This window comes from Medicago sativa, chromosome 2, assembly GCF_051527215.1.
Source record: "Medicago sativa cultivar Bolivia chromosome 2, Bolivia_mono, whole genome shotgun sequence".
NCBI lineage: Eukaryota > Viridiplantae > Streptophyta > Magnoliopsida > Fabales > Fabaceae > Medicago > Medicago sativa.
In genome coordinates, this window is record NC_140750.1 from 47,426,546 (window position 1) to 47,446,979 (window position 20,434).

At 36.3% G+C, this 20,434-nt stretch overlaps 2 protein-coding genes and 1 non-coding gene across 3 annotated transcripts in view; 2 read left to right on the forward strand and 1 right to left on the reverse strand.

Annotated features, from left to right (window-relative positions):
* LOC146946979 (uncharacterized) overlaps positions 1-8,051 on the forward strand; it is a 64,057-nt gene extending 56,006 nt beyond the window's left edge. The window contains exon 3 of the transcript XR_015026878.1: positions 7,725-8,051. The gene's annotated coding sequence lies outside the window, so the exon portion shown is untranslated. The remainder of the gene's footprint in view (positions 1-7,724) is intronic.
* An 892-nt stretch (positions 8,052-8,943) lies between these two features.
* On the forward strand, positions 8,944-14,011 carry LOC146946984 (uncharacterized). The gene is made up of 7 exons (XM_085748348.1): positions 8,944-9,066; positions 9,209-9,594; positions 9,739-11,452; positions 11,936-12,469; positions 12,605-12,898; positions 13,127-13,281; positions 13,474-14,011. The coding sequence occupies exons 1-7, from the start codon at positions 8,944-8,946 to the stop codon at positions 14,009-14,011; spliced, it is 3,744 nt and encodes a 1,247-aa protein (XP_085604474.1).
* LOC146946985 (small nucleolar RNA R71) lies at positions 9,311-9,417 on the reverse strand. Its single transcript, XR_015029517.1, has one exon. It is a non-coding gene; the product is annotated as a small nucleolar RNA R71 (small nucleolar RNA).
* Positions 14,012-20,434: the final 6,423 nt, after the last annotated feature.

Below are 20,434 nucleotides of genomic sequence, written 5' to 3' on the forward strand. Positions count from 1 at the left end.
AAATTTGTTTTAAAAATATAAGTTAAGTAATAATTACACTACTTTTAATAAAAAGGTATTTGTTTTAGTTGTGTAATCAATGCTTTGAGAGTACTGTTTAGCATTCTCCTAGTATAACAGAGAGATTTTGAAGGATTAAAGAAAGAGACAAGAAAGTTGTCATCTTCATCTACCAAGCACTAGATGAAGTTGAAGAAGAAAATATTTCCGGTGCAACATCACTAAAGAGGCATGGGAGAAGCTTCTAACACCTCTTATAAACGAGAAGACAAAGTACAAGGTGTGTCTCAAAACTCTAAAAAATGAGTTTGAATCCTTGCATATGAAGGAATAGGAGACAATTTTTTGTTATATTCTAAGTTTTTTTTTTAAAAAAAATCTATTAAAAATATATAGTGAGAAGGTAGAAGGCATAAGAAAAGAAAACCAAAGATTTGGATACCATGTCGATTTAGCAACTGCAAGGATCAATGCTGCCTTACGAGGATAAGCCCAAGAACATGAATGACATCAATGAGCAAACTGCTTCCATGCTTCTCTATTAGATTAGACACAGGTTGCGTTTAATTTGGACTCATGAAATTATGGTTTCATGCTGGACCAATTTGATATGAACCATGGATATATAATTTAATAATTTGTATGGACAGATTTGATACTTGGCAACCTTCTCTTCAGGTGGATGGTACGAATGTGTGGTATTTGCAGGAATACCAAGATAGTTATACTATTTAGTTTTGAGATTTACTTTTCCCAGCCTTCTCACGCGCCCTACGCAAATTACCAACATGCCCTTTCGGATTATATAATCCGGAAAACCTAGATGCATTCCGGATTATAAAATCCGGACAATTGCGAAGTATAAAAGGAACTTCACCCCATATTTTTACAGTTTCACTTTCACAAGTCTCTCTCTCTCTCTCTCTACATTATCCCAAAATCCACAAATGAGAGATCTGCACCAAATTTGAAGTTTTCTTGCTTAAAAGGACCACATTTCAACCCTTGTCAAACATCATGGAAGGTTAGTTCGATTTCTGTACAGATGCATGGTTAATTTGTCCGATTTTTTTTTTTGAATTCTGGTCTGGCGCAATCCGGATTTCATTTTCCGGACTAGATTGTTGCAGTCCGGAAATTGAAATCCGGAAACACCTAGAATGTTTTTTTGCTTCTATTTTGTGCTGTTTGATTGTGATGTTTGATTACCCTAATTTGATTACTCTAATATGCATGTTACAGAAACTTCGTCCTCTACTCGGCGCGTAAGGGAGGCAGGGCATGCTTCCCGTAGGAAGGAGCGTCTCCAACAAATGGAGGAGGAAGGTGTTGTTGCTCCGAGGCGTCGGGGTGGCAAAGGACGTCGTGCTAATGTCGAGCCTCAGCCGGAACCGGAGCATGAGCAAGAGCATGAGGATATGGACGTGCAGCAACAACAAATAGAGGAGGAGGAGTTTCAGGAGGAGCATGAGGCAATGGAGGAGGATATGGAAGACGCGTAGCCACAGCGAAGGCGGACGAGGAAGAAGCGTGTGGTGGACCCTGAACCACTTGATGACTACCCCGGTGGCCCACACAACACTAGCTTGTTGTGGAGGTACCATGTGCACATGGCTAGGAAGGCGGCTGATGGCGTGGTATTTATTAATTTTGAAATTACTTTAATATGTTGTTAATCTTTGTGAAAATGATGTTTATATTTGTGAAACCTAAAGTTTATTAATGTTACTTTAACAAATTGTTGAACTGCTCGGTTTGTGAAGTCATGAGTGTAAACTGATGTTTAGGTATTGTTTTTTTATGATTTGTAGTGGCTTGGCAATATAAAATGCATCAACAACGGAAAGAAGATAGAGGCGATGCATGATGACGATACCACCCCTATCATGAATGCACGGTGGTGGGAAGCCAGAATACAGGGCACCGGTCTTGGTTGGCTTCAGGATACCAGCTACAGCCTGATTGACCACAGTCTGATATGTGCTTTTGCGGAAAGGTGGCACGAGGAGACTTCGAGTTTCCACCTTTCGTTTGGGGAGATGACAGTGACACTTGATGATGTGTCCTGTTTGCTGCATCTCCCCATTGATGGCATGCTTCTGTCCCATAGTACCATCTCACGGGACGAGGCGATGGAGTGGATGGTGGAGCAGTTGGGGTCTGACCCGGGTGAAGCTCTAGTTGAGGTGACTCAGACGAAAGGTGCACATTGTCGATTCAGCTACTTGAGGAGGATTTTCAAGGACCGTATGTTGGAGCAGTTGGCGTTGGAGACTGAGTATGGCGTGATTCAGGAGGTGCAGAGGTTGCGGGACTAGGCTGTCCGCATTTATTTGCTATACTTGGTGGGGATCACGCTCTTCACTGACAAGAGCGCCACTGCTGTGGATGTTGTCTACCTCAAGTACTTTAGAGACCTTGATATTATTGCTGGTTATTCATGGGGAGCTGCGGCACTAGCTCACTTATATAGGGAGCTTAACAAGGCTGCACGTTGGAACTGTGTTCAGGTGTCGGGATACCTGACTTTGTTGCAGGTATAAATTAAAAATCATGTTTTGTTTTATTAAATGTAAGTGTTTATTGTTTGTATATTTATATGTGATTGTCATTGCTGCAGGCTTGGGTGTTTCAGCACTTCCAAGGTATGGGAAGCAAGGATGTCTGGGCAGAATATCGGGAGGAGCGGGATCCCCGCGCGATACTTTTTATACCACTGTCTGGTTTGAGCACAACAGACAACTACAGAAACCTACTAGATAGGCTAGATCTGAGTGGCATTGTCATGGCCCCATATGGAGAGCACCGTCAGGCACGTCCGTTTGACCGGGTCAACCTTTTCACTGGATGACTTAGATATATATGCCAGAGCGGGTTCTTCGTCAGTTTGGGTGGGTTTAGACCTTACCGAGACATCCCGTTGAGGTTGCACCTCCTGAGACTAATTTGGGGGAGATCTCCCTCCACTTTCAGCATACTCTTGATCATGCGCTGACTCCTGAGCAGTCGGGGCAGCGTGCAGTTCACGGCGTGGAGGTAGAAGATGGATACATCGAGTGGTTTTATCTCCATTCTCATCCACGCATGATTCTTCCTGATATCCCGGTACCGGTGTCGATGCCACCGGAGCGTGAGGTCCTTGATACGCAAGCTGCTCAGAAGGAATGAGATGTTGGGTACTTACTGTAACGCCCTATTTCTATTAAAGCGGTAAAACATGCGAATAATGCAATTATTCAAGAAATAGATGTCACGTCTACAAAAGTTCTCCAAAAATATAACATGCATAAAAATTCAAACAACTACGCAACGGATATAAATCATACATCACCAAAGTATACATATCATAAATTCCAAATACATCAATACATAAAATCTCCAAATCCCGACAAATGGGCAAAACCTCCATAACATAAACAAATCCAGAGAATCATAAAGACTGACACCTAATCAGAGCCTAATCTAGGACTCTAACAGATAAACAGAGGAAGCTCCAGTTATCCTCAAGCAACTCATTAAGAAAGCAATCAAACTAAACATGCACGCCGTCTACCCATTCATACAAATAGGTAGTCGGTCCACCACAGACCACTAGGGGTTAGCTTCACATCAATCATAATCAACATAAACAATCATAAGCATTCAAGGATTCATGCATACCACATATACATATCCATCCCTCCTAGAATACTAACATCACATGATTATTTATGCCCCAATCCATACACATCATGCTATCACAATTCTAACATAGCATAGCAAGCATATTCAATCCTTAATCAAGTCATCGACATAAGCTCATCATTTATCAACATCAATCAATGAAAGGATAACTCACCTTATTCCTCATTTAGCATACTTAACTCAACAAGTACAATTCATCATTTCAAAATTAGAAGCAAGCAATCATCATTATCAAAGAAATCACCACATCATATATATATATAGACACACACACACACATACACTTCTCACCTCATTACTATTACCAAAATAATTATCATCAAATAGATTCACCAAGTGTATAAGCACAAACAAGTAAGACATGCAATTAGAGCATAGTTCAATTATTTACAACCATCAACAAAGTCCAGCAATGTACATATACACCAATCCACATAAATCACAACATTCAACAAATTTCACCAATGTACAAATTCACCAAGTCACATATTCAATTATGACACGATTCATCAACCATTCCAATGCATGCAATGTTCTAGACTCTTCTAGATGCATGCAGTACCGTCACCAACAACAAAGGTCGTCACCTCAATATGCCAACAGAACATCTTATGTAAGATTTCACGCCCGTCTTACATTTTCGCCGAAGTAAAAGAGCACACCCTTTTACAACATCAACAACTCAACATGACTATGATGCATAGACATACAAGCAAAGACTCGACAATGCAAAATCACCTCATATATATTCAACAACAATATAAAGGATATCCTCCATTTATATTGATCAACTTCAACAACAATTGCATTATCAAGTATTTACGTCCACACAATCAACAAGTCAAAATTCAAATAAGAATCATCACCACATTATCATCAACATGATCATCATCATAATTATCAACAAACATCCACATCACCATCATCATAATTAACATATATGCATTACTCAACATCAACTATGTTTAACATATATGCCTTCACCAACAATATCACCATCAATTAACATATATGCATTAATCAACATCAACTATATCATATAGTTCTACAACTCCATACAATTTCTCACAATTTAAGTAAAGGAGAAAATACAACACATTATGATAAACATCATTTAACACCTAGCGACCATTCACACATCTTCATATAAACATATCAAACTATCCACAAAAGATTTGCCAAGTATTTGGTCTCAAAGACTATTTTCAACAAAGTTCGTCTATTATTTCACAACTTTAAAATAATTGAGACAATTGAACCAAAACCAAGTGAATAAACTCTAGGGCCTCAACTATGCATACACTTAGATCAAATATGAGTGTAATTGAGTATACATGTGCGTTTCACCAACCAACTACGACAAAATCATCAAATCACAACGTTACGACAAGTTCGTATCATTTCTCTCATAATGTAAAACCAATTCATTATCAAAAGAAAACCAAGTTTAATTCAATAGGACATAAACGTCTTAATTAAACTCCTAATATTCAAGTTTTGAAGTTTGGAAACAAATCATAAGTTTTGGGTCGACGTAGAAATAGTTATGCGGAATTTTCATAAACTTTCACCGAGACCTCCTTGGAGTGTTTTCATCATAACTCAAAATTTAAAAATCATTTTCAAGTCAAACCAAAGCCACTAGAAAGCTAACTCAATTATCTAAAACTTTCATGTTTACACCAAAAGCCAATTCAAAACAGAAATATGTGAAAAAGACGCAAGAACGCGAAACAGGGGATGTTGTCACTGTGTAGCTCGCCCCAGCGAGTAAATCACTCGCCATGGCGAGCTAGACATTTGCTGTATTCGTCATGGCCACCAAATTACCCGCCATGGCGGGCTATGACAGTTAGCTCTCGGGAAAACTCCATTTTCACCCAAAAATCCCAATTTTGACTTCCCAATGCCCAAATTTGATCCCAAGGTTTGTCCAAACGTTTCTAAGCATAAAAAGACACTCAAATCCATATAAAACTTGAACCAAAACATCCTTTCAACAAAAATCACCATTTGACCCATTTTCATGAAAACCCTCAAGAACAACTCAATTTTACATCAAGCTCTATGATTATGATTACCCATGACATCAATCATCAATAACAACATTTCATAACAACAACAACAACAGTAATTCATGAATTCATCAACAATTCGTCAACAACATCATCACATTTCATCAATTTTTGAGTAAAACACAAAGTATACATACATATATATATATATATATATATATATATATATATATATATATATATATATATATATATATATATATATATGCTTTGAGCATGTAATTTCATCATCAACAACTTAATCAACATCAAAGTCACATACCCAAACATTACATCAAAGTATAAGCACGAATTTCACCAATTAAATTCACAATAATCACTTTTCACAAATAAGCACTTTTGAATTTGAGAAGAAAAAGAGATTATATAAAGGATTATGAATGAAATCTAACCCCTTACCTCAATTGACAATAATCCTAGCAAAAGCTTCAATTTAGCTCCTAGAATCTCTATCACGTCTTGATTCTTCAAGCTTCCTCTTCTAACCCTCTTCTTTCTTCCTCTTGCTATCCATTTGTAGTTGTTTTATAATAAGAGAGATGGTCATCGTGAACTTAGTTCAATTTATAGGGACAATGCATAATAATATATCTAAGGTCTGAGGTTCAAACCTTAGCCACCACAAAAAAAAATATAAGAGAGATGGAAATGATAACATTTATTACCGTGTAAATTATTGCAACTATTTTTATTCTCATTAGAAATTTAGTTAGAATAGGGCTTAGCCCCCTTTGTTTCCAATAAAAAAGAAATTTAGTTAAAATAAAAATAATAATCTCTTTAGTAGTAAAACAAATATCTTTTAATTCATGTAAAAAAACAACTTTTAGTTTGTACCGAAAAAATTCTTTAGAAAAAATTGTACCAAAAAAAATTAACTTTTAATTTAATTTTTATTTATTAACCTTATACTTTTTTTCTTTTTTTTTTAATCAAATCAATATAGTCCTCTTAGTCTAAATTGTGTGAGAGAGGACTTCAATAGAATTACAAAGTTACATAACAAAGAAAGAAACAAGAAATAACAAAGAAAAGAACAAGCTAGGTAACGGTTGTCATATAATGAATATGATTGAGCCTCCAATAATGGTAATCAAAATCGAACGTAACATATGTCGATTTCAACCATAAAATGTTTGAAGCTATATTTTTTCACATAAACTTTGCAATTGTCCCTGCTTGTGCTGAAACACACGCATATTTCTTTCTTTCCAAACCAACGATATTGTTGAGTGCCATATAACCTTCAAATCCACTGTAATAGAATCCTAAACAGTTTGAAACCAATGACCAAAGACTACCAAAAAAGTCACATCAAACAAATAAGTGATATCTTTCTTACATCAGACAAATATGTGATCTTTTTCTTCGTTCATACCACACACTCCGGTACAAATTTGGTCATTGATTGAAAGAATACCCTCCCTAACAAAGTGTCCTTATTGGGTATATGATTGGGAAGCAACCGTCAAGCAAAGAGAGTTTACTTTGAGCGGAACCGCTTTAAGCTAGAGAATGTGATTGTTGTCTAAAGGATTGATTATTTTCACCACTGTAAAGTAGTTTATAAGTGCTACTCACTTAATAGCATTTCAAAGAATGAAACATCCAAATCCACAAGTTTGCCACATCACCTTGAAAATCAATATAAGTTAATAGCTCTCAACATTCCCTCATGTTCTTCCTCCCAAGCAAATACACTCCTTATCCAACTCCATGCTTCTTCATTCTCCCCAGCCTAAAGTGGAGAGGTTGTCAGAACTTAGTTGGGATCTTACAAACTTAGGTTATAATGATAATGATAGTAGTACATTTGCATGCTCTTTATTCTTGATTGATGAGTCATAGATTAGTATATTTTAATGCATTATTTAGTTTAGTTTTAAATAAGATTTGATTTGATTTTATTGCATTTTATTTCCTTTTAGAATATTTTACTTTAAATTGCTTTTTATTTTATTTTAGGAACGAATATATGGTGGAAGGTGTCTTGGAGCAAAAGAAAGAGGACTGGAGCAAATACAGTGCAAAAATACGAAGATATGGAACAAAAATATGTTCCCACCAAGTCAGAAGCTTGGCACGGCCGTGCCACCTCCAGAAGCCTCTTTTGCTGCTTTTTCTTCGGGCCCAAGTTACCCTGTTGCAGCTTTACTGTTTTACCCTTTTAGTTGCTTAGTTTCTAAGTCGATTGTAAAGCTATAAATAGAGTAGCTCTCCACCATAAACATTCACCTTTTACTTTGTTTATTTCAAGTATTATTTCAATAAAAAGTCTTTATTTCCTTTTTACTTTCTTTGCAATTTATTTTACTGTTTATCTCTCTTCTTCCCCCATGTCTACGATGAACATGAGTGAGTAGACTTCTTCGTCTTGGGATTGTTGGGGAGTCTAATGACTCAATCCTAAACAAAACAAGCCTAAACCCTAATTTCTATGTAATCCTAATTTCTAATCTAGATTCACCGTCTTAACGTGGATTAACAATTATCAAACTGTGGAAGCGAAAGCGAAGGGTTTGATAATCGTTAATCCATCATCCCAAACATCAATTCATAAAGCGAGAGCGGAGTCTTGATGTTGGAACAAGTGAATCTAGACAATAATTGCAAAACAGTGAAATAGTCTTTGCAATTATTGAGACAAAGAGTAGTTTCAATCCTCTATGCATCTTCTAGTAATCATGTCAGCGAAATAGGCTTGGTTGCTAGAAGTAAACTCTCACCGGACTTTCATCGGAAAGGTGAGGGGCTAAGGGAAACCAGTCTTTAGAAATTAGTGTGTAAACCATGAAATTAGATGTTTAGGTCTTGTCTAGTGAAGGATTTGTCATTATGATGAACCAATGATCCCGAGGCCCTTTATTATTATTGTTTTTACCTTCAGCAATAAAACTTCCTTTTTCTAAATTTCTCTCCTCTAATCATTCACTAAAAGTTAATTAAGTTGAACAACTCCCTAGCGGAATGATACTCTTACTTACTACTATTACTTCGATAGGCCGTGCACTTGCGGTTTGGCTCTATCAAGTTTTTGGCGCCGTTGCCGGGGAGTTAACTAATTTAATTAGCTTTTTATTAGTGATTAGAATTCTCTCTTCTTTCTCTTTTCTTTTTATTTTTAACTTTTTATCTTTTTTCCTTCATCATTAACTTCTTGGAAAGCATAAAAATAATACCAAACATGGCTGAAAGACGTGCTCTTAAAGAATACGTGACTCCTTCAACGGAAGAGCCATATGCTATTATTGTGTATCCAACGGTTGAAGATGAAGATTTTGAAATTAAGCCTGCCCAACTTAAGATGGTGCAGCAAAATTATTTTTCGAGATCCCCCGATGAGGATCCCAATCTCCATATCTCAACTTTTTGGCGGCTCACCGTAACATATAAGAAAAACCAAGAAACTTTGAGACTACATCTCTTCCCTTTTTCTCTAAAAAAACAAGGCTCTTAATTGGTTCCATTCCCTAAGAGTTGGTTCCATCACCTCATGGGACCAATTGAAGCGTGAATTTCTTATCCGTTTCCTTCCCCCTTCAAAAATCGGCCAACTAAGGGCCAAGCTTTTTCAATTCACTCAAAAAGAGGGGGAATCCCTTCATGATTCATGGGGACGTTTTAAAGATATGCTTAAACTTTGCCCCCTCCATGGACTAGAGGAATGGTTGATCATCCACACTTTCTACAATGGTTTATCTCAGACCACTAAAATCTTTGTTGATACAGCTGCAGGTGGTGCTCTAATGAACAAGGACTTCGAAACAGCTTATGCCTTGATTGAAGACATGGCTCGAAATCTCTTTCTATGGACTGATGAAGAATTCTCTACAAAGTCTTCACCCTCCAAAAAGAGGGCAGGTATGTACGAAGTCTCTAACTATGACCACTTTGCTTCTAGGATTGATGCACTAACCCACAAATTTGAAAAACTTAATGTTAGTGATACTACTTCTACATCTCCTTGTAAAACATGTAGTGAATGCAAACTAGGTAGTGTTGAGCAAATAAACTTTATTCAAAGCAACCAAGGGGTAAGTTTTGAACAAAGCCCTAATGAAAATCCCCTGGTTTACGGAACAACACCACCAAGTTATGCTAATGATCAAAAGGTTATTCAAAAGTCTAATCTTGAACTTTTAATGGAAAACTATCTTCTTAACCAATCCGAGCAGATCAAGGAGCTTGCAAATCAAACTAGACTTTTAAATGACTCTTTTGTTTCACTTACATCAAAAGTAGACTCCATTTCCTCTCACAACAAAGTCTTAGAGGCTCAGCTCTCTCTAGTTGTTCAATTTTGCCAACCTAGAATGAACGCCGTTACACTTAGAAGTGGTAAGCAATTAGAAGACCCCTTAAGAGTCAAGCCTAGTGAGGAAGAGACTAGTGAACCACAAGGTGAGATGACTAGGGAAGAGAGTGAGAAACCACAAAGTGAGGAAGTTACACCACCCCTCTTTAAACCAAAAATTCCTTTCCCTCAAAGATTTGCCAAGTCTAAGCTTGATGAGCAATTTAAAAAGTTCATTGAAATGATGAATAAAATCTACATTGATGTTCCCTTCACCGACGTTCTAACTCAAATGCCTACCTATGCTAAGTTTTTAAAAGAAATTCTTTCAAAAAAGAGGAAAATAGAGGAAAGTGAAACGGTGAACCTTACGGAAGAATGTAGTGCCATCATCCAAAATAAGTTGCCACCCAAGCTTAAGGATCCAGGAAGTTTCTCCATACCTTGTGTCATAGGGTCTGAAATAGTAAAGAGGGCAATGTGTGACTTAGGAGCCAGTGTAAGCTTGATGCCTTTATCTCTTTACGAAAGATTGGGGTTGAGGGAACTTAAGTCAACTAGGATGACCCTACAATTAGCGGACCGTTCCCTTAAGTATCCAGCTGGAATCATAGAGGATGTCCCTGTCAAGGTAGGAGAAATCTATGTCCCTACGGACTTTGTTGTGATGGAAATAGAGGAAGATAACCAAGTACCAATACTTTTGGGAAGGCCTTTCCTTGCTACCGCTGGGGCTATAATTGATGTTAAACATGGGAAGTTGGAATTTAATGTTGGTGAAGATACTGTTGAATTTGAACTTGCTAAACTAATGAAAAATCCCTCCATTAAAGATTCTTGTTGCATGTTAGATATAATTGACCATTGTGTGAAAGAGTGCTCCTTAGCATCAACTACACATGATGGCTTGGAGGTGTGCTTGGTTAGTGATGCAGGTACAAAGCTAGAAGGAGATGCCAAGACCTACGAAGAGTTATTGAATGAAAACCCTCCCATGCAAGGTTTGGGAATGGAAGAATTAATAAGGGAGGAAGCATCCCCTCTACCAAAAGAGGCACCAAAGGTGGAGCTCAAGCCACTTCCACCAAGCTTGAGTTATGAATTCTTAGGCCCTAACTCAACCTACCCTGTTATTGTGAATGCAAGCTTGAATAAGGTAGAAACTGAAAAATTGCTTTATGTTCTCAAGAAATACCCTAAAGCCATAGGTTATACCATTGATGACATTAACGGAATAAATCCCTCATTGTGTACGCATAGGATATTGCTTGAGGAGGACTATAAGCCCTCCGTTGAACACCAAAGAAAATTAAATCCTAACATGAAAGAAGTTGTGAAAAAAGAAGTCTTAAAGCTCCTAGATGCAGGTGTTATCTATCCAATTTCTGATTCTAAATGGGTTAGCCCGGTTCAAGTAGTACCTAAAAAGGGTGGTCTTACAGTTATTAAAAATGATAAAAATGAATCCATTGCAACTAGAACCGTCACCGGTTGGAGGATGTGCATCGACTATAGGAAGCTTAACAAAGCAACCCGTAAAGATCACTTCCCACTCCCCTTTATAGACCAAATGTTAGAAAGGTTAGCTAAGCATTCACACTTTTGTTACTTAGATGGCTATTCTGGATTCTTCCAAATACCCATTCACCCTAATGACCAAGAGAAAACCACTTTCACATGTCCCTTTGGTACCTTTGCCTATAGGAGAATGCCCTTTGGTCTTTGCAATGCCCCCACTACCTTTCAAAGATGCATGATGTCTATTTTTTCTGATTTTATTGAAGATATAATGGAAGTTTTTATGGATGATTTTTCTGTGCATGGATCTAGTTTTGATAATTGTTTAACTAACCTGGAAAAAGTTTTGGAAAGATGTGAACAGGTGAACTTAGTGTTGAATTGGGAAAAATGTCACTTCATGGTAAGAGAAGGGATTGTCCTAGGACACTTAGTCTCTGAACGAGGTATAGAGGTAGATAAAGCAAAAATTGAAATTATTGAAAAAATGTCTCCTCCTACCTCGGTCAAAGAAGTTAGAAGCTTCCTAGGACATGCGGGATTCTACCGTCGTTTCATTAAAGATTTTTCTTCAATCACTAAGCCACTAACAAGCTTGCTCCTTAAGGATGCAGATTTTGTGTCTGATGATACATGCCTAAAAGCATTCTGCAGGTTAAAAGAAGCCCTGGTCACTGCCCCAATCATACAACCACCAGATTGGAACTTACCTTTTGAAATAATGTGTGATGCAAGTGACTATGCAGTTGGAGCTGTGTTGGGACAAAGAAAAGACAAGAAGATGTACGCCATTTATTATGCAAGTAAGACCCTTGATGAGGCACAGGTAAATTATGCTACAACTGAGAAGGAACTGTTAGCAGTAGTCTACGCTATTGACAAATTCAGGCCATACTTGGTAGGATCAAAAATCATTATTTACATAGATCACTCGGCAATAAAATATTTGTTAAACAAAAAAGATGCCAAACCGAGGTTGATCCGATGGATTTTGCTCCTCCAAGAATTTGATATTGAAATAAAAGATAAAAAGGGCACTGAAAATGTTGTGGCTGATCACCTGTCCCGTCTTAGGGAACCCAATGAGGACGAGTTGCCTTTGGATGATTCTTTTCCGGATGACCAACTCTTCTTATTGGCACAAACTAACGCACCTTGGTATGCAGACTTTGTTAATTTTCTTGCAGCAGGAGTACTACCGCCTAACTTGAACTACCAGCAAAAGAAAAAATTCTTCCATGATCTCAAGCACTACTATTGGGATGAGCCTTACCTCTTCAAAAGAGGTTCAGATGGGGTTTTTCGAAGATGCATCCTTGAAAGCGAGGTAAGTAGTATTCTTCACCATTGTCACTCCTCCTCCTATGGTGGCCACGCCAGTAGTCAAAAAACTTCTTTCAAAATTCTTCAATCTGGTTTCTGGTGGCCATCACTTTTTAAGGACGTGCATCTCTTTGTTTCTAAATGTGACAATTGTCAACGCACATGTAATATTACTAAAAGGAATGAAATGCCCTTGAACAATATCCTTGAAGTGGAAATTTTCGATGTATAGGGTATTGATTTCATGGGGCCATTTCCTTCCTCTTTTGGTAATCAATACATATTAGTGGCTGTTGACTATGTGTCCAAATGGGTTGAGGCCATTGCTTCCCCCACCAATGATGCACATGTAGTTATGAAATTGTTCAAAAAAGTTATCTTTCCAAGGTTTGGGGTGCCAAGGGTTGTCATAAGCGATGGAGAGTCTCACTTCATTTCTAAACATTTTGAAAAACTTTTACAAAAATATGGAGTGAAACATAAAGTTGCAACACCCTATCACCCACAAACTAGTGGACAAGTCGAGGTCTCAAATAGACAAATAAAGGCCATTCTTGAAAAGACAGTTTCTATCTCTAGGAAAGATTGGTCAAGTAAGCTTGATGATGCTCTTTGGGCCTATCGAACGGCTTATAAAACTCCCATTGGAATGACTCCTTTTAAGCTAATTTATGGGAAATCTTGTCACCTCCCGGTTGAACTCGAGCACAAGGCTTATTGGGCAATTAGGAACCTTAACTTGGACCCCAACTTAGCCGGTCAAAAAAGGAAACTTCAACTAAGTGAGTTAGAAGAACTTAGGATAGATGCCTATGAGAATGCTCGCATTTATAAAGAAAGAACTAAAAAATGGCATGATAAGCATATCCTTAAAAAGGACTTCAAAATTGGTGACCTTGTGCTGCTCTTTAACTCTAGGATGAAGCTCTTTCCAGGAAAACTAAGGTCTAGGTGGTCTGGTCCGTTTCAAGTCCGCAAGGTCTATCCCTATGGGGCTATTGAAATCTTTTCTGAAAAAACTGGACCATTCAAAGTTAACGGACAAAGGCTAAAAGTTTACAATGTAGGAGAAGGGACTGAAGTAGTGGCTGCTTGGAAACTTATTGACCCGCCTTAAAGTTGTTTTTCTTTTCGTCAAGCTAATGACGTAAAAGAGCGCTTCGTGGGAGGTAACCCACGCATTTAATTGCTTTTGTTTTGTTTGTTTTTCTTTGTTTTGAGTTGTTTTGTAGGTAATTGTCCAAGTATGATTCGACAAGAAGTCAAGAAGTTGACAATTTTTGAAGTCCCCTTACCAGAATGTTGGCACGACCCGTGCTGAGGATGGCACGGCCGTGCCATGGTTTTTAAGCAAAAGAGGGAGGGCTGCCACAGAATGTTGGCACGACCCGTGCTGAGGATGGCACGGCCGTGCCAGCTTGCAGATTCCAAAAATCAACATTTTTTTGCTATTTATAGCACAATGTGAGCTTTCTTCACCCTTTTCTTCTTTCTTCTTATTCTTCTCTTTTAATTTCTTTTTCTTTTGAATCATTGAGGACAATGCTTCCCCTAAGTGTGGGGGGGGGGGGGGGGGGGGGGGGGGCGCTAATAAAGTGTCTAGAGTCGTAGTGTCCAAACTCCCTTGAACTTTATTCTTTTGTTTTGTTTTTATAGTGAAAGGCATGATTAGTAGCTTGTTTTCAATGTAAAAAATGGCATGAAATTTTTTGTTTTGTCTCTTCTTAAGGTTGCTTCTTGTACATAAAAGTAGTTTCTTGTGTTTCTTATGTTCTTGCTATACCCATGTCTTGTTTTATTGTGAAAATCTCCAATGAGAAAAGCACTCGGTTGCAATCCTTGAGCAAATGTATGAATAGGTATTTTAAGGAACACGTTCTATCTTTAGTGTTAACTTAGACCCTTTAAAGTCTTAAGAGTAAAAGTAGTATAAGTTTGTGTGGGAAATTAATCTATGTTCTTAATTGTTATATCCTTAATTGTTAAAGTTAAAATGGGGCGGGAGAATGGCACCAACATGTGGGGGAAAGGACAATCCCTAACTTCCTAATTGTGGTGGTGACTCCCTAATTTGAACCTAAAGTGAAACAAATTCATCAATGCTAGGGGGAAAGGACAATTACATCCAAAAAGACTTCCTACGCGGAGATGAAACAAATAATAATTTTGCAGCACTGCTTAGGGTGATTTTGAATCTAGGGGGAAAGGACAATTACATCCGAGAAGACTTCCTACGAGGATATATAGCCCCTAAGCATCTGCAGCCCCTTGTGCTTAATTGTTAATCTAATCTAATTTTAACTTAAATTCCCATCACTCTTATATGAAATGAAGAAAGGACTTTTCTCGGTTACTTTAGCACTAAGGATAGAACCTATTCCTCATAATATCTGTCTTATACAGGAGCAATAAAAGGGTTGGACTGCACACACACACACTCGCTTGAGACTTGATGTCGGGTAGAATAGGTTCATGAGAAGCATTTGAAATTGTAATTAGTGTACTTGAAGCAAAGCCTTTCTTTTGAGACATGTGTTCTTAATATTGCCATGAATAAATCTTTTGTTGCCTGCTATGTCTATTGCCTTTTGCTTGAGGACAAGCAAAGATTCAAGTGTGGGGGAGTTTGATGAGTCATAGATTAGTATATTTTAATGCTTTATTTAGTTTAGTTTTAAATAAGATTTGATTCGATTTTATTGCATTTTATTTCCTTTTAGAATATTTTACTTTAAATTGCTTTTTATTTTATTTTAGGAACGAATATATGGTGGAAGGTGTCTTGGAGCAAAAGAAAGAGGACTGGAGCAAATACAGTGCGAAAATACGAAGATATGGAACAAAAATATGTTCCCACCAAGTCAGAAGCTTGGCACGGCCGTGCCACCTCCAGAAGCCTCTTTTGCTGCTTTTTCTTCGGGCCCAAGTTACCCTGTTGCAGCTTTACTGTTTTACCCTTTTAGTTGCTTAGTTTCTAAGTCGATTGTAAAGCTATAAATAGAGTATCTCTCCACCATAAACATTCACCTTTTACTTTGTTTATTTCAAGTATTATTTCAATAAAAAGTCTTTATTTCCTTTTTACTTTCTTTGCAATTTATTTTACTGTTTATCTCTCTTCTTCCCCCATGTCTACGATGAACATGAGTGAGTACACTTCTTCGTCTTGGGATTGTTGGGGAGTCTAATGACTCAATCCTAAACAAAACAAGCCTAAACCCTAATTTCTATGTAACCCTAATTTCTAATCTAGATTCACCGTCTTAACGTGGATTAACAATTATCAAACTATGGAAGCGAAAGCCGAGGGTTTGATAATCGTTAATCCATCATCCCAAACATCAATTCATAAAGCGAGAGCGGAGTCTTGATGTTGGAACAAGTGAATCTAGACAATAATTGCAAAACAGTGAAATAGTCTTTGCAATTATTGAGACAAAGAGTAGTTTCAATCCTCTATGCATCTTCTAGTAATCATGTCAGCGAAATAGGCTTGGTTGCTAGAAGTAAACTCTCACCGGACTTTCATCGAAAAGGTGAGGGGCTAAGGGAAACCGGTCTTTAGAAATTAGTGTGTAAACCATGAAATTAGATGTTTAGGTCTTGTCTAGTGAAGGATTTGTCATTATGATGAACCAATGATCCCGAGACCCTTTATTATTATTGTTTTTACCTTCAGCAATAAAACTCCCTTTTTCTAACTTTCTCTCCTCTAATCATTCACTAAAAGTTAATTAAGTTGAACAACTCCCTAGCGGAACGATACTCTTACTTACTACTATTACTTCGATAGGCCGTGCACTTGCGGTTTGGCTCTATCATTGATCAAATTATCCTTATCTCATGGGCGAACTCCGAAATATTAGGGCCCCTTTTCCTTGGGAACCAGAGGTTAATGCCAATAAATAAATAAATAAATGTGTTGGATTTTTCTGAAAATTAAATGTTTTGGATTATACCCCATGCGTCACTTTTTATGGGACTATTTTACTTAAATTGCGGGTATTAAGAAAAATTGTTGGGGTAATAAATTTATCACAAATGTACGTAACTATTACCAAATTGTCATTTTTTTTATAGATATATTCAATGATAATTTTTCATATTTAAAAATGCATTTATGGGTAAATAGTCATTTTCGTGCATGAATGTAACGAATAGTCACAATAATCATTCAATTGTATCGAAATTCCAAAATAATCTCTGATTATGCACTACGTTAGACAAAATACTCCATCTCGTTAACATGTTCTGTTAATATTGTCATATCAGTACCTTAATATAGTTATTGTCATATCATTTTCTATAAACATTTACTGTCATATCAATCTCTGTAGGTATTTACTGTCAAATCAGTCTATATAATAAAATAGTTATTGTCAACATTAAATTAATGATTATATTTTCCTAAAAAAATTTAAAGATTATGTTAACGTCAGAGACTATTTTGACCAACATATTATTTAATCAATGACTATTTTGAAATTTTGATAAAATGATGAACTATCGTGACTATTCATTATACATTCAGAGACAAAAATGACTACTTTTCATACATTTATAGTATTGATTTTTTTTTGAAGGAATACATTTATAGTATTGATAAATAGTATATTTTAAGAAAAAAATAATAAATACATTTAAAATTTGTAGATAATTTTATACTTAAAGATAAAACGTTTTTCAAATAGTCTTATAATTAAAACTAAAATAATTTGATTATTAAGCGGGGTGTAGGCTACCACGTTCATGACCTAAATTGTGGTGGTTGACGGTGTGGTTGGTTCCTGGTGCTTGGTAGGTGTTGTAAAAGAGGAAACTTTTGGCTTTCCTTTTTGCTTGCTTTTAATGACTTGGATATTTTGCAACAGTCCCGTTGTATATCACGTAATTAGTACTCCCTCCGTTCCTTATTACATGACCTGTTTAACAATATACACTTTTGATCTGACATGCTTTGATCGTATTTTTATACATATATACAAAGATAAATAATATCATATAAGATGTTGGATTCGTCTTGACGAATATTTTAAAAATATTAAATTTTCATAGTTTTTTTAAATAGATAATTAAAGATATTAAAGATAAAAAATATGCATTGGTATGTGTGTCAGAGTCAACTAGGTCATCTAATAAGGGATGGAGGAAGTATTTTCTTTTGTAACCTGTGTCATTGAATGATGCTCACATACAACTATTTGAACAATATTGTGCAATCAAACTAAAGTAAGAATAAATGGTATGTCATTGGTTGACACTTTGTTATGTAACAAAATATACATATTGTGTTTTGAGTCATATTTGCAACAATATAAAAAGAACTCATTTTACATTGCACGAATCAAAGACTAATTGTAGTTCAATACAAACTTCACCATGTCTCAATGTATTGTGTGATGGTAAAGATGAAACTGTCCTAGTTAAGTAAATGTTTTGTCTACCAATAATTTCAAGGTTATAAAAAATATTTTCCTCATTGCAAACTACGTACGCCAAATAACATGACACAATGAGTAAGGTGTGTTGCATCAATCATGTGTCTAAGGTGGCATTTAGGCTGGACCTGTTATTGTTTTGGTTCATATTGAACCCATTGATAATACTTGCTACTGTAGGTTGTTCCAGTAACATGGTTATTTATATTTTCACCTCACATATATGATAAATCATAACAGGCTCCACATTAGTTAATAAATTTACAAATTATACACATGTAGATAAAATAGCTTTCTTACCGTTTCTATGAAAATCTCAACAAAAACACAAGAAACCCTTTTACGATGGTGAACTTTCTTATTTCTTAGTTGTCTTTTGAATAATCCTTGGTGAAAATCTCAACAAAAACTCTCTTTTCGATTTATGTATGTTATCTTCTTCAATTCCCTTCCTACTTAAGCGAAAATTTTCAACCTTATCACTATTGTTGTTCTTTGATAATAATCAAATAGCATAAAAGCCTATTCATTCTCAAACGATGCAGATGCAGATCCGGAATTTGGGTTAAAAACTTAAATTCAGTTTTTCATGAGCGTTTGATCCATCTCTAGCAACAAAGGTTAGTCCTTATTTGGTAATTTGTTGTCCTAAATTGTTGGCAGAGGAATGCTAGGGACAGTTGCTTTTACATTCTCTCTTAAACACTTGCTCTTTCATTGGTCCACAAAGCCTTATTAATTCTGTTGTTACTTGCTTATCTGCTGCACCTGTTGAGCTATTTCTCATATAAGACAAAACATTCATTTAAGACAATACACTCATTTTTTATTTATTTATTTTAACGATTTCAAAACATGGGTATGGGACGGGTAACGGGTATATAGGTACCCACCCCGAACTCATACCCAAACCCGTCCCAAATGTAAAAAATTACTTTATGTTGATATGTCATGTTATTTTGTTTGATAATTGTCATGTTAATAAAAACTATCATTGATATTTAAAGTATCAACTAAATCATTCCATCTAACAAATGTTAAAATGAGTGTATTGTTGGATAATGTATTACAACGTTGCTCTTGGGAATGAAAAAAACTTCTATTTTTTATTAAAAACAATTATTCAATGCGGGGATGGGGATGGGGCGGGGATACCCGAACCCGTCGGGTACGGGGATGAAATTCAATTTCTCATCCCCGTTGGGTATGGGTAGGGTAACGGGTAAGTATATGAGAATCGGGTATGGGGACGGGGAAGGTAAAACCCGTCCCCACCCCGCCCCATTGCCATGCCTATCTGAAACACACTAGCATTTCCATAAAAGTCAAAACACTCATTTATACTTCATCTCTCCAAAACACACCTACCATCGTCCATACTCATATATATTCGATACTGCCATAGATATGCCATCAATTATTTTCAAAGGCTGCTTATATAGTGCAGAAAAAATGAACAAGTATAAAAGGAAATTCATACTGCCATACACCTGAAGCAAATGCTGCAAAACAATTATAAGCTTACTGTTATGCTAAAGGGAGTAACATAGTCAACAATTATAAGATTTATAGAATATCAAAATTATAACCATACTGCCATACACTTGAAGCAAATGGAACAAGTATGAAATTAACTAAAAAGTTTCAAAGAGACATAATTGATACTGATACAAAAACATTTATCAAATTAGGAGTTCAATCCTTTTACACAACAAATTCAGCAATCAAGTTAAACAAATGTCATGTCCTTTAACTTGTATGACTCTACTTCCTTGCCTGAAAATTGAGAAAAGAAAATGAGAGAGATAATTAGTTGGTTACTCAAATGCAACTCTATAATACACATGCATCAACTGCTTCATCATTGATAGTATCAGAGGATATCACTGCTTCTTTTACAACAAATGCAGACTTCATTTTCACATAACACCATCACAAAAACAACAATGAGAAATCATCTTAAATATGAATATTTTAAGAAAGTTTAGTGAAATGAAATAGGTTCATTGGGAACACACTCTTCATTTTCATCAATAGGTTCCATTAGTTCCTAATATATGTACAAAAGAAGTAACAGTTAATTGATCATTACATACCAAAAA